Source organism: Camponotus vicinus, unplaced genomic scaffold (assembly GCF_025532165.1).
Source record: "Camponotus vicinus isolate PSW18456_S1 unplaced genomic scaffold, iyCamVici1.0 SCAF_1, whole genome shotgun sequence".
NCBI lineage: Eukaryota > Metazoa > Arthropoda > Insecta > Hymenoptera > Formicidae > Camponotus > Camponotus vicinus.
Genome location: NW_028141945.1, coordinates 14,095,269 through 14,110,152, shown reverse-complemented (window position 1 = coordinate 14,110,152; position 14,884 = coordinate 14,095,269). Strand labels below are relative to the sequence as shown.

The 14,884-nt window shown below is 37.9% G+C and overlaps 3 protein-coding genes across 3 annotated transcripts in view; 1 reads left to right on the top strand and 2 right to left on the bottom strand.

Moving 5' to 3' along the window:
- Positions 1-14,884, bottom strand: part of LOC145959209 (uncharacterized) — an 88,147-nt gene that overhangs the window by 31,892 nt on the left and 41,371 nt on the right. The window lies entirely within an intron of this gene.
- LOC145974018 (uncharacterized) lies at positions 6,825-8,355 on the bottom strand. Its single transcript, XM_083103753.1, has 2 exons — positions 7,480-8,355; positions 6,825-7,386 (listed from the first exon to the last, which is right to left on the bottom strand). The coding sequence occupies exons 1-2, from the start codon at positions 7,581-7,583 to the stop codon at positions 6,825-6,827; spliced, it is 666 nt and encodes a 221-aa protein (XP_082959879.1). The 5' UTR covers positions 7,584-8,355.
- On the top strand, positions 12,434-14,699 carry LOC145974013 (uncharacterized). The gene is made up of 2 exons (XM_083103739.1): positions 12,434-13,027; positions 13,971-14,699. Exons 1-2 carry the CDS (start codon positions 12,713-12,715, stop codon positions 14,685-14,687), a joined length of 1,032 nt encoding a protein of 343 aa, XP_082959865.1. The 5' UTR covers positions 12,434-12,712; the 3' UTR covers positions 14,688-14,699.

Below are 14,884 nucleotides of genomic sequence, written 5' to 3'. Positions count from 1 at the left end.
AATAATATTACTTTTCTGCTTTTTATTAATAGAATAAATAATGATAATTATATTGTTCCGTCCGCGAACCAGTTTCCCGATATCTCGAAGAACGCGTCGCGTCACGCAGCACTCACACACGTGCCGAGAAATAATTAAACAAAGGTTCAGAAAGAACACGAATAGAACTTTAATAAATAACGGAACAAGAACAGACAAAATGTAACGATAATATTCGGAATCGGCAGCTATACGTCCGCACCCGATGACAGCAGAACCCAGACTCATGACGGCCACTGTCAACAACAACAACTCCTTGACGAGATCCTCCTCAATTTCCAAAACAGACTCGACCGCGAATTAAACCAGGGACGTAACAATATACTAGAAACCTTCCTTAGTTAAAAAGAAACTAATGTGCAAAAGATGATATCGAAGTACGTTATAGTTATCGAAAATACCCGGCAATCAATTCAAGCTCGGTAAAACGCATACTCCCTCCGTCTTTTGCCAACGTAGATTGGCAGCAGTCGGGAATAATAAAATTAATAATATATTATAAATTTAACAAATATTTAATAATAAAAATAAAGTTTAGAAAAGTTTGAAATAATATCTATTTGTAAATATTAATAAAGTAACATCAAATTATTATAAAATATTATATTTAAAAAATTATACATATATATATGAGAAATTATTATTATTATATCGATTTATTCTTATTTGAATTTACTTTCTTCACATATTTAGCACTATGTGATTTACAAATATTTAAGATTTTAGAATTAAATAGTACTAATAAATTACTTTGTAATTACATTACATTATTAATTCCACGTTTTACAAGAGCAGTCGTGAGACATTGCATTCATTATTTACATGTTAGAATAAACAGCAAAAATGCTATTTATATACAAGATGTCTTAAAACTATTGTATTCCTTCTTAATAGCAGATTCCTTAAGACTTAGGATATTTCAAGAAGAAATTTCAATAATATCTTCATAATTATAGTGAGAATAAAAACAGAAAGTTGTCTAACGTTAAAAATTTAAATCCTAATTGATTATTATAATATATAATATATAATACAATAAAATCATTTATAATCTATATACAAGGTGTCCGATAATTTTTTGCACATTCGAAGTGTGAAGGTTTTTGATTGGCTCAAATTAAGAAGGAAAGTCCTCTATTGTTTTGTGATCTTCGCAATAATTAGTGAGAAATTAATTAAAGAAGATCGGCCAGTCTGTGTGAGTAGAAGCGCGCGACGAGAAAAGCAAATACAATCTAATCCATCATGATAGCTACATGTTGACGTTCGATATGAATTACAAGCGATCCGACTATCTCGCTCACTGACTAGCCCTAAGCGGAGAGATAGATAGATAGATAGGTAAATAGATAGATAGATAGAGAGGGGGGGGAGAGAGGAGAGAGAGAGATAGAGAGAGAGTCGGCTTAAAACAAAGTTGAACTTTCGGTAAAGCGTGATTTTCCCTGACGTGCGCCGAGAATGCAGATTAGCATACAGACGGACCACCCATGATATGACCCTGTCCGTTCTTCAAGGCGCATAATAAGCGGCCGCTCATGTTGGATCCATCGGCGTACAAGCACCGTCCATGTAGCCGATCCGTACATTTCGATTTATATCGTTATCGATCCTTTATTGGCGTCGATATACGCCGCCTCGCGAGTTCGTAACACATCGAGAGTCCTTTCCACTCTCTATCTAAGGCGTTGACACGCCAATGCTATCACATCGGCGCGAATTCATTGTCCGAGAGAGATTCTTTCTTTCGTCAGCCCTCGTAGTACACGACTCGGTAATCCGGCTGTGATAACGGACTGCGTATATCCTCGTATACGCAGGCGGATCAGCTGATTGACGATGGATTCTTCGATGTACTTTGAACACTCGATATCGGCGTCGAAATTTTTTCTCCTTTTAATCTCGATTTTCAATCTACTTTGATAATTGTTAATTGCAAATTACATATTTCTTCTTAAAAACAACTATGTATTTTCTTTACACCAATTGATCTCTCACATTATTTTGTGCATAAAAATATTGAGGTAAGACAATCGAAAAATGAATATTTTACTAAATATATTTTATGGTTTATATAAAATTAAGAAATTATTTCAAACCTCATAACTCGACAAGTACTTAACAAAAAGATACTTTATTATGGTGTTTTGGAAAGCTCTCGAGATAAGTTACAAGAATGTAATGAAAAATAGGATGTTCCATTTAAGAAAACAAAGTTGAACTCCATATAACCTTGACATCTCAAGGTTAAACGGATATGACCATTCAATAGAATTTTTAAAATCTTACAACTTTTGTCTGAAACATTTCTTCCTAAAAAGCTTTCCTGAAGAGATATTCTAGTGGAAAATTGCAAATAAATCCCAGCATTGATATACGTGATTTATGCATAAATGCACGAAAATCATTCTTTGATAACGATGAAGGAGATATAAAAATGTATCCTTCGCTTCCTACTTCGTCAATCACCGTGACTAACGCGAGCCACTATTGTCAATGCTTCCTCCGCGTGACCGTATTTTTGTGCATCGAACGCTCGTGAATCGCTCTCGATTGTTGTATGTGTACCGCGCACGTATCTCTCCACTTGGTTTATTCAACCGAGTAAAACGGGGTCGATGTGATAGATGCATTTGAAGAAAAAGACATCCGCCAACGAGATGACGTAGATTTTGCTGCCTCGTAGTGTCGCAGTATTTGCGATAAAATTAGCGATATGCTTTTATTATAAAATTTTCAATGTCCTTCATCAGCATTTTGTTCGATGATTAGTAAAAAGATTTTCTCTTGATTCGCTTATCGTCGGATTAAAATCTTATTTTATGCCTATAAATAAACAATAAACAAACTATTTTATTTAAAAGCTTAGAGTGAAGATTAAATAATATCAAAAGAGAATAACTTAACTTTATATATATATACAATTGAAATAATTTTATTTTGGAGAATTTTAATTTTCTTTTAAAGAATTTTTATTTTATTTTAGAGAATTTATAATTATAGAATTTGGCAATTAATTGTTTAATTGTCTAATTATCAATAAATTATAAATTCTCTAAAATAAAATTAGAACTTTTTAAAATAAAAAATTAAAATTCTCTAAAATCAAATTATTATAATATGCATAAATAATATTAATTCGATCTTACTTTTAAGTATTGCGTGATTATTGTGCAATTATTAATTATCATATTATCAATTATCAATCATATTATCAGCAATCAGTTACTTATAATTATCAATTATAAATTCTTTAAAATAAAATTAAATTAAATCCCATTATGTAAAATCACGTTACTCTCTTTTGAAATTATTTTCCACATGGCATGCATATCCAAAAGATGTTCAGAAGGTATCTTTGGGCGATTGGACATCTTCAAGATGTCCTGTGAATGTCTTTTGGGCATAGATGCTGTGTGGGTTAAACTCGATTTGCTTTTTAAATCTCTAAATAAAACTATTTATTATATATCTAATTATAAGGCACAAAATAGAAGCTTAATTTCTAAAAAGCACAATAGTAATTTTAATAATAATAATTTCTAAATAATAATTTATTTAAATTCAACTTGTCTAAATTTGGTAGAATTTATACATGTGAAAAAATCGAGATTAAAAACAGAAGCAAAATTGCGATTCGTGTCGATCGCTGCGGCTATGAATTATTGTTAATATTAAGAGACTATGACACTTTCTCGATGTTTCCATAATACTGATAAAAAAATAATGGGAATGTTTGCAAAAACGAGTTCAATTATCATTAGCGACGAAATCCGATCTGGCGAATGATCGGTCAAAATATTAGGTGACTGTTGTAAAATATTCATAATCCTGCGATAAAATCGTAATCGTGCGGAAACAGTATTTCGTGCGACAATATTAAACGGCATAATATTTAATATGAAATACAATAATTGAAATGAAGTTACACAGTTGCTTTTTTTGCATTCGATTCAATAACGTTATATTACAAATACGAGAATACTGCTGTTTTATACGCAATATCCAGAAATCAGTGAAGTTTACGATTCATAAAACGAGGAGAGAAACGTTTCGCTTTTTACTTTAGAGAATCAATATCATCGGCAATTTTAATTATGTACTTTGTATGTGTAACATAAGGAACATCTCGAAAGACAGAATTAAAAAATACTCATTTACTGTAAACCTTATAGCGGTCCTTTTTAAAGCGTTGTATTCATTAAAATAGTCGACTTTTTCTAGACAATACTTCGCTGCAATTTTCACAAAAGTTTAACAGCGAAAATACATATCTGAGTTCCATAAATACAAACAGTTTTCTCAATCGAGTGTCCTTAAGCTCGATTTCTAAAATTGCAAAAAGATATGCCATGTTCGATTATTGTTCGATCATTGTTTAAGATGATGCAACTAGCAGATATTTGCACATAGTAGAAAAAATATAATTGAAAACAATATTTTATATTAATACATTGCGTCTTTTTATAAAACTTTTAAAATGCTTTGCCACATATTTTTTAATTGTGTTAAAAAAATTTTACAAAAATATATTTATTAAAAACAGAAATATTCTTTCTTTAATTCGTCCGTTCAAAATTAAATTTTTAATCATATACCAAAAATATTAATTAATAATAAAAAATATAACTTTGAATAATACAATTATGAATAATAATAATATTACATATTAATACTAATAATAAAATAATATATAATAATATAGTATAATAATATAATATAATAATAATATTATAATTATAATTTACATCTTTCTCCTGCAATAACAATAATTTCGATAAATGTATTGTAGAACTTTTGCCGTTGATAAAATAATTATTGATCATTTACAGTAAGAGAATATCGAGGTTCTCTTCCCGGGAAAAATACCAAAGTATTGTTCCAATAAATACATAGTTATTGATATAAAATTTTAAATCTATTATACAGTGGAGTGAAAACACGACGTTGACAGGTGCTGCTACTAAAGATCGTTCAATGTTTCCGATTGCGTTCAGAGTAAGAACACCTTCTCTTTTTTTACACCGCTATCGAGCATGCTCAAGAATCATGAAACCGAGATCGCTCGTAAAGACGAAATTACCTGAAGTCATCGACTTTGTTGTATATTAAATGCAATGGCGCACGTAAGCGAAATTTTCATTAATCGAACAGATCGGAATGGAAATTGATGATAAAAATACGAGATTTTTCTGCGACTTGAAAATAGAAAGAAACTCCTTGCAGATATTACACTAATGTCAGGTGTTACTATTATTTTGTCATCGTCTGTTGCAATTCTTAAATCAGTATTATGTAATCGAAAATATATAATTATCCATTTATTTTATCTAATTTTTATGTCTTTTTGCTTCTGTTAGACACTTTAAATGTGTACGTTGAAAATATTACATCTTGTAACGTGGTTTTCAATGAATTTTCTAAAGAAACTCAGATTTTCTTCTAAAAAAGAAAATATGCAGCTACGCCACTGGTTTAAATACGCTTCAACGGAAAAACATGAAACGCCGTCGACCTCGTTGCATCAATAAGTTGTTTTTCAATATAGTAAGATACGAAAGATCGCGATTTAAATATATTATTAAATATAATATATAGCTTTTACGTGAAAAATAATAATGAACGCAATAAGTAGTACATTGATTTCCATGTTGCCGCGCCGATCTATCGATTATTCCTATTAAAAGCTCCTAATCGTTTAATTGTTAATTTACATTGTTTATATTACAACGAATAGTGCATTCTGCTCGTAATATAAATAATATAAATAGTATAAATAATATAAATAATTGTAATATAAATAATATAAATGTTTTTTAATTCACTTGACGATTAGATTGACTCAATGTTATTTTATTATCGAGATTTCCTAATATTTTTTTAAATCCTCGTCAGTGTTCATCGTATCATTGATGCGAAACGAAATTACATCAAAGTCGCTTTGTCTTTATTAGTATCATCGCTCACAGCTGAAGCGATAAAAAGCAAGAGAAAGAAAATTGCTCCGCTTCCAATGAATTATGAATTATTACAAAATTATGAAATTATTAAAAACTAATTAAATTATAAAATTACGAGATTATTAAAAATTACGGAAATTATGGATGCGGAGAGGTCGCAAGTAGGTATACAAGGCGGGTTCTAACGCAGGTCCTCTCAGGGGGGGTGAGGCGCGAGGGGATCTCAGCGGCGCGGGGGAATGACGTCACGCAGGATGGAGGGGGTTTTCGGCGGCGCGGGGGAATGACGTCACGCGGGACGGAGGGGATTTCGTAGGCGCGGGGGCTGCGGGGCAGGGCGGGGGACGCTTGTGTTGGATGTTTTATGACAAGTATAAACAATCATAAACCGATTGATAAACAGCGGTATTTGAAGAGGATTGGGTCTTCGGGCCGAGACTAACGTGTCGGGACATGTTTTTCGCAAACAAAATGGCTCTCGCGGTACCCTCCCCCTCTCCCCACAATATAAGTAATTCTAGATTTTTTTCGAATTAAACAATATAAGCGGTATTCCTTTGAAGAGGATTGGGTCTTAAGGCTGACTAACGCGTCGGGACATGTTTTCGCAAACAAAATAGTTTTGTGCTGTTGTGATACACCCCCTCTCCCACAATATAAGTAATTCTAGATTTTTTTTCGAATTAAACAATATAAGCGGTATTCCTTTGAAGAGGATTGGGTGGATGGAAATGCGTGCGAAGAAATTACGTCATGATTTAGACTTAAAACTTTATTTATGTTTTATGTATATATATATATATATATTTTTTTTTTTCTTACGTATTATGAACTAAAAACTAAAGCTGCCAGCTCACAATCGACGAGCTGATGCTTGTTGAAAGCGTCACTCGCGCGTATTACATTAGATATTTCTTTTGGATTTATTACAGTAGACGCGATATTGGAGAATTGCGTAAACTTGACATCAACTGTTTCGATAATTTTACCCAATCGATCAAAAGTTACATCTATGCATTGATCGAGATCGAACATACGATGTAATGTCGATTCGACCATCATCAAGCATACGTTTGAAGATTCGAGACTTATGAGTTTGACGTCGTTAATCGTACGAACTCTCACTGTTAGCGGTCCAACGCTTATGAAATTGTAGTCATCTTTAGAGTTGTTCCAAAGTAATTTTTGAATATTGCGACGTTGCTCGTAGAGTCCCTTCCACGTTTCGAGAGATAATATCAGTTCCTTTCCTCGATGATCTCCTATGGCAATCTCCACGTAACTCGGTGGACCCACGTTGATACCAATTTCGAGGAATTTGAATTCCGTAGCTGTCAATGCGTATCGTCTACCTAGTATACGAACCGCACGACGTTCCAACGAAATGCTACAGAAAAATTAAAATTAAAATAATAGTAATAATACAATTTGTAAAAAAAAAAAATATATAAAAAATAGAAAGAAGTTAAATGAAACTTACTCGTCACATTTGTTCTCAAACGATGGAGTTTTATCACGACTCGGTACGTAATTATTCACACGTCCTCCGATGCCGCTGTTTCCGTTTCTTTCGACGTAATACATTTCTCTGGGAGTTATGAAAAGTGAACCACGAGAGCGGTGTTAACGCGACACTGATCGTATAAGAAATAACCGAGTATACATGACGCTCATCTTCCAAAAGTATAATGTGGTGGGGGGATCAATGCTTTGAATTTTAGGAGAAGGGGGGATAACGCTCAGACAAAAAATTCTTAGAAACGCATGGAAAGGTCTAGGAAGGGGAAATAAGAGATAAAACATATTAATGTTTACATATTTTATTTTCTTGCAATTCTTTCTGGCGTTGCGACCACCAGTTAAATATTTTGAATACATTTTGTAATGCGCAATTCTTAACATGTTTTCCACATCGCATACTATTGGTAATATCTAATTTATTTAGAGAATCAATATCTTCATAGTCTGCATCCAAGGTTTCAATAATATAGCCGTTTCCCGCATCGTCTAGTATATCGGTCAGCCATTTTCGCTTTTCAAGTCCTTTAACGTACACGACAGACGATTCTTCTTCTTCTTCTTCGTGTATCGTACCATCGACAGCTGTTGTAATTACACGCTGAGCCAAGCCATACGGAACGTTTCCGTCTTCCCATTGTAATCCATGATGATTTCTAATCACCCATGAGACTTGACATCGCTCAGATTTTGTAAGCACGCTCCACGGTACGGGACTTGCGAAAAAGTAATGCGAGAGAACATATCCCTTTCTCAGAACCGCAGCTTCCTTCACGACAAAATTTCTCCCGACAATAAATCCTTGCAAATCCACAAACGTTGGTACGGACATGACGAGATCTCTCTCTCTCTCTCTCTCTCCCTCCCCGATGCATCAGTCAAGAGGAATGGGAAACTCTAAAATCATCTCGCAGCACTTTGATTTATATCCTGCTTCTCCTCCCCTCTCTCTCTTGTGTCGATGTTATCGCTTAGGTGATTTTGCGTACAACGTTGGTCAACGGATTGTACTGGATCACACGATCGTGTATGATGAGACAGTACGCAGTGGTATTCGCCGGCACGTTCTCCTTACATTCGAATTCCAATCTCACATCCACGGTTGCGCTCTTGACCGATTCGTTTTGTCGAGAACAATCGATAATCACGAACGGACCATGACGTTGAAACTGTAAGATGGAGAGACTCGGCTCGAGATACTCGTATCCGTAATAGATCTTGCAGAAGCGCGCGTACGTGTCGTAGAGAATGGCACATCTGCCTTTTTCGAAATCCAGATTCATATCGTCGTACGGATAACATTCCGAATTCAGATAGAGTTTCACGTTGATTAATTTGCAGTGGTCGAATCGACTCGTATCCTCAGACATGATATTTTTCCGGTTTGTCTGCAGAGCGAAGACAACGTATCGTGGTTTCTCCAGTTGAGTCGCGGTCTTAATGGCCCACGAATGCTTGGTTGTAAGCTGCAATAGCGGAAACTCGTATAGATCCCACGAGCGAAAACCCATGCTGAGATATCGTCCGCTTTCCAGAGCACGCAGCATCGACAGTTTTTCGATCTCGCTCAACAGCACGTGTGGCATTCGCCATTGTATCTTGAATATGTTGATCACAGGTTCCAGTGTCGAATCTCCAAACAGACAATTATTATTGTTGCGCGATCGTATTAAGATCAATTCGTGACGAGCGTTAATCACCACTCGTTTATAATCCTCGCAAAATCCCAATAACATGTGGAGCGGTACGCAAAAATTGAAATGTCCATTCTCATAGGTCCACGGATCCCAGCCAGCGTTTTTCATAATCACGTTTCTATCGGATGATACCGTTACATAGTTTTTGAGCGTAGTAGTTATTCCTACGTTTCTATTGCGATCAATCTCAACACCATCGAGTTCGTATCGAATCTCATCGAACATGAATGCGGCGCAATTATTTGCCAGTTCCACATCACTTCCTTCAGCTGGTTTGGTTTTCGTTAGTTGTCCCTCGATGTATAGGAAACTCTCATACGGCAATGTATACAGATCCTGTTGTTGTATGGGTATTCTTATTTCATCACTGTGTCCGAACGTTGTATTGGCGAACGGGTTGTACGTGTGAGTCTCGATCTTGATGATACGATTGTCAAAGATCGGTTCATCACCGATGTTGAGAATGTCGGTCATCGTTCAGCTGTTTCGCACCGCAAATCCCAAAGATTGTAAAAACGCAACGTTCGATGCGCTGAGTTTCTTTTTCTTGGATGATTTGATATTAGCGAACGTCGACGTTGTTGTTGTTGTTGTTGTCGGTGGTGTTGCTGGTCTCGTAAAGATTGCGTTATCTCTCACGTCTTTCGATCCGTTCAATACGAGCATCTCATACGTCGCATACGTACGTGCAATCTTACGGTGATCTCTTCTCCTCGAAAATCGAGCAATCGTCCGTTCTGGTCGACAACGCGTAACGTTAAATCCGTAATGCTCCGCGCGATGATCGGCAGGTAAATGATCTGTGCAGGCGTTTCCGATATCTTATATCCCGGTGGTACCCTCGGTGAAAATTCATGTATCGTATGAACGAGTATGCCGTTGTTGTACGCACCCGCGGTCACGTTACACTCTATACGGATAATATTCACGTTGAGAATGTTAATCGGCATGTTTGATTCGTACCATTTTCGCGGCTCGAGAATACGATTCGAAAATCCTAGCAGCGATCCAATGTTGTCGGGTTTGGTAAAGTTTATTCTGTAGGCACATTTGATCTCGCTCCTCATTGTATTGTAATTAGCACGGAGCACTATCGGATATTCATCATCTTCATAGTCAATGTGTTTCTTATCGCGATGTTTCCGTGAAATTGCTTGTTTCAAAAATTCATGTATATTTTGCAACTCATACGATCCCTCGGGAATCGTAATTTCCTCGTCGTCTTTGCCAAAGTAAAATTTATTATTCGAGGAATTCACATTCGGTATCGTGTGATAAGTCTCAAAATCCGTTAGACCGAGCTCGTATTCGCCGTCGCTCAAATCTATGGTGGGAAAGAAGTTTGCCGTGAGAACGCTACTCTTCCCAGTCAATGTGAACGTCATAGACATGTCGACGAAACTGTTTAACGAATACTGAGTTAAATAGCGCAATATCTGTCTTTAAATTCACATGCATCGACCGTTCGAAGAAACTGCAAGCACAATTGTCCGCAGATGCTCTGATCATAAGTTTGAACAGGTGTGTAATTGTACTGTATCTTCGTTACGTTTCGTCCGAGATATCGCACCAATTCATTCGGTGGTCGAAGATTGCCGAAACTGTCGAAATATATAGCGCGATTCCCCCTCTTTGCATACGCTACCCAATGAGTACCTGGTCCTTCGACGCTATCCAAATTTACAATGCCGCTCTCGTTTTGATATATACCACCGATCGGTAACGAGTTGCGCATGAAAACACCTCTAAAATATGGAATGTGCATACGTTTTGCCAGTTGTAGCAATTGTATGTTGGTAGTTGCGCCCTGCGGCATTTTTAGCGTCTCTTTGACGTTTTTTTTTTCTCGTTGAGGCTCCTCGTCCGTATTTGTAAGGAGCGAGATATAATCCGTGACCTTCCATAGCGCGATTGTGACGTAGCATCTCTTGCAACTGACGTTGCGCGGCTTTTCCGTCGTTCACCACCTTCGCTACACCAGCCGCTCCACCGATCAGGGATCCGAGCGCACCCAACATTGGTAGAATCGGCAATACACCGCCGCATTTCGCTACCGGAAGTATCCGTTTCTTCGCCGTTTTTTTCTTCGTCTTCGTCTTCAGACCCATACCGAGCTTCGTCTTGGCTTTCATCGCTGTCCAGACAGCTGTGGCGGCGGCTCTCTCACCGAGAGTCGAATCTCTCGCAACGATGCGATTCCGCGCTTTCTCAGCGAGTATCTTATCCGCCGCGTGTCTCTCGGTGAGATCGTTGCTCCGAGAGTATGCTATATCGTGTTCGCGACACGCCGCGTCCAATGGATTTATACCTCGATCGCCTCTGACTAATCGCTTCTCCAACCGTGTGCCTGGCCCGCAAAACTGATAGCCGGGAATATGGAATTCGATCGGAAGTGTGTTTATCGCGTGATTTAATAGGCCTCTACCTATTTTCGTTGACATTCGCTGCAATTCTTTATCAATGGTGCCGGACCGTCGATGTGTGTTTTCTGCCACGGCTGATTGTAGTGTTCGTAACAGCGACGATACGTCTGAACCTCCGGATCCGCTTTTATGTGTTCCGGAAGTTTGTCCCACACGTAGTGGACGTGATCACCGCACATTCGCAACAGAACAGCTTTTGACACAAATTGTAGTTGTTCGACGCTCAAATCGCGAATGTCGGAAGGACTTGATAGCAGAACGAACATTTTTTCTCTACTGAGCGACTCGTGATTTCGCGCACCTATAAATAGGCAGGCGTTCGATCCAATCGGTAGTGTTGAAAAAATGAGATTCGTGCGACAACCTTTGACGATACGCGTGACGAATTGCGACGACAGATTACGATCAATGGAGGACAACGCAGAGATGCGCAGACACGGTACGATGCTACCGACTACTATACGCGCGATCGTTTGCGGCCCCTCGAATTGTGGTAAAACCAACGTTCTGATAAGTCTACTGGAAAGCCCGCACGGTGTACGTTTCGAGAACGTGTACGTGTACTCGAAGTCGCTGCAACAGCCGAAATATCGATATCTGGAGAATTTGTTGACGCCGATTGACGAAATCGGCTATTTTACGTTCTCCAATAACAGTGACGTCATTCCACCGAGCGAGGCACGTCCAAACTCGATTTTCGTCTTCGATGACGTGGCGTGCGACAAGCAAAATACGATAAGAGAGTACTTCTCAATGGGTCGTCACTCGAACGTCGACTGCTTCTATCTTTGTCAGACGTACGCGAGAATACCAAAACATCTTATACGCGACAACGCGAACCTGCTGATCTTGTTTAAACAGGACGGTACCAACTTGAAACACGTGTACAACGATCACGTGAATACCGACATGTCGTACGGGGATTTCAGTGAATTATGTCGTACTTGTTGGCAACAAAAGTATGGATTTCTAGTGATAGATAAGGACAGCTCATTTACGAACGGGCGATACAGAAAAGGATTTAACGTGTTCGCGATACCGCAAAACGATTAGTCGCTGCCGACACTCTGTCGACATGGCTGAAAGCGATAATATTCGCGAGCGTGAAAAGATTGCGAGGGAGATTGAGAAAACGAGCGAATCGATCCGCAAGAAACATCGCGCTTTGAAGACCGGTAAGATCGACGACGATATCGCGGTCAAGACTCATTTTAGACCTATTATCGAGCCACTACAAAAAATCGTCGACCACTCTAGCTTAATCGCGGTGAAAAACGAGCCGGAGAGTAACGCTATAATTAAAACGTTACCCATCAAGCGGTACAAGGAAGAAGAGGAGAAGGAGGAGGAGGATGAGCATACGACACCGAAAAAAAGACAACGATTGAAGGCGAATCGTTTATCGACATCGGATGAACCGCTGATAACCTCCACACCGTCCGCGACAACGAGAATCGTACTCTCTAAATTTCTTAGAGTGAAAATGCACTCGAAAAATTGAGTGACTGGTCAAGTCACTCTAGTTAGAGTGATTTTTCACTCATAGGAGTGAATTCTTCTCACTTTTTGTTGTAGAGTAAAAAATTCACTCTGCAAAATAGAGTAAATATGTATACTCTATTTTGTAGAGTGAATATTTTCACTCTATGTAGCATTTTCACTCTATATAGAGTGAAAATTTTCACTCATGAAGAGTGAATAAAGCGCATGTGAAACGCGCATGAGTCCGCCATTAGCAACACTGTCGTATCGTTGTCTCGCGACGTTACCAACTCGTCGCACGTGTACTTGGTATACAAGACATATTAAAGTAACTTCTTAGGGATATATCTTTTTATTTTAACATATTTCGAAATGTAAACATATTTTTGTGTGTGTAACGTTAAATATATTTATATAGCTGTGACAAGAAAAAAGGAGGTTAATCGGCTTTTACACCGACAATGAGATAACATGCTGTGTGCGATGTTCAGCTTCGATTAATTCAAGTAAAAAGCAATGATTGCTTCTCATTTCAACTAATCAAAGCTTCACGTCATATACGTAACGTGTTATCTTATTATTAGTAAAAGACGGCTTAGAATCTCACTTCCTAAGAGTGAATCTGTTCACTTGTAATTGAGTGAAAAATAACTTGACGAAAGTGATGACTCCACTCTGATTGAGTGAATTATTCACTTCAAACCGAGTGACACATTCACTTTACGTTCAGAGTTAAACAGTTCACTTTTGTGAAAAGTGAATGTTCACTAATTACGAGTGGCAGTATTTTCACTATCACTTGGAGTGAATATTCACTCGTTTGGAGTTAGATTTCACTCTAAGAAATTTAGAGAGTACAACCCACGATACCCGAATCACTCGCAATCGAAAATGTTTTCGAAACCACGGGCAACCCGCTCGAATCACCATCTGTTCGAAACATGTTACAAACGTTGGAAGGTCAAAAAATGTTACGAGAGTACTTCGGGCCACTGCCACAAAAGTACATGAGCGCTTTCCTTAGTGGCGACGAAAAAAATCAGATCGATCACGTGTACGGTGTCTATTTCAACGAGAATGAAATGTGGCTCGGTAACAAACGATTCGACATCGACGCAGATGACTCTATAATCATAGACAAAGTGAGGTACATTGGTACACCTGGATTATACGAGTTGATCTTCAAGAGAATTCCCGATGATGACATATACACTGAGGAGGATATGCAAAAATATAAGAGCATATTAATGGCGACGAGTGCGCATAAACGCCAATATGATGCGCAAGGTCAATTAAAGAGCAACAGGGGATACAAGTATAAACACATAATTGCACCGTTGATGTCGATCGAATCGAAAAAGAAAAAATGCGGTACGGGAGTATCCATGCCTCGCGCGATGACGCTAACCGACAATAAGATCGATTACGTGCACTGGGACGATCCCAACGAGCTAGTGGATCGTCTACGATTGCTCGATGCTTCGCGCCGAGCTGGCCACAACGCTCACGACAACGAGATCCTGTCGATTATAGAGGAACTTCGCGAAGTCGGCCTTATTATAAATTAAACGGTGTCTCAACGAAACTGATCAGTCGATCGACGTCACTCGCATCGAGAAAAAAAAATGCCCATCAACAAATTTGGATTATTCGAACAGAGAAATGAAGCAATTAGAACAAGCGATCATTGGGATAAATCGGTGACAAGTTACTTGCGTCAAAACGCTCTGTGTCGCGTCGCTACGTACTATGACGCGAGGTCGCG

Excerpts from the sequence above, each read along its gene's own strand:
- LOC145974018 (XM_083103753.1), bottom strand. The coding sequence starts at position 7,583 with ATGTATTACGTCGAAAGAAACGGAAACAGCGGCATCGGAGGACGTGTG. Across the intron at positions 7,387-7,479 it reads TTTGAGAACAAATGTGACGA|CATTTCGTTGGAACGTCGTG; the intron begins GTAAGTTTCATT and ends ATTTTTCTGTAG.
- LOC145974013 (XM_083103739.1), top strand. The coding sequence starts at position 12,713 with ATGGCTGAAAGCGATAATATTCGCGAGCGTGAAAAGATTGCGAGGGAG. Across the intron at positions 13,028-13,970 it reads AAAAAAGACAACGATTGAAG|AGAGTACAACCCACGATACC; the intron begins GCGAATCGTTTA and ends TAAGAAATTTAG.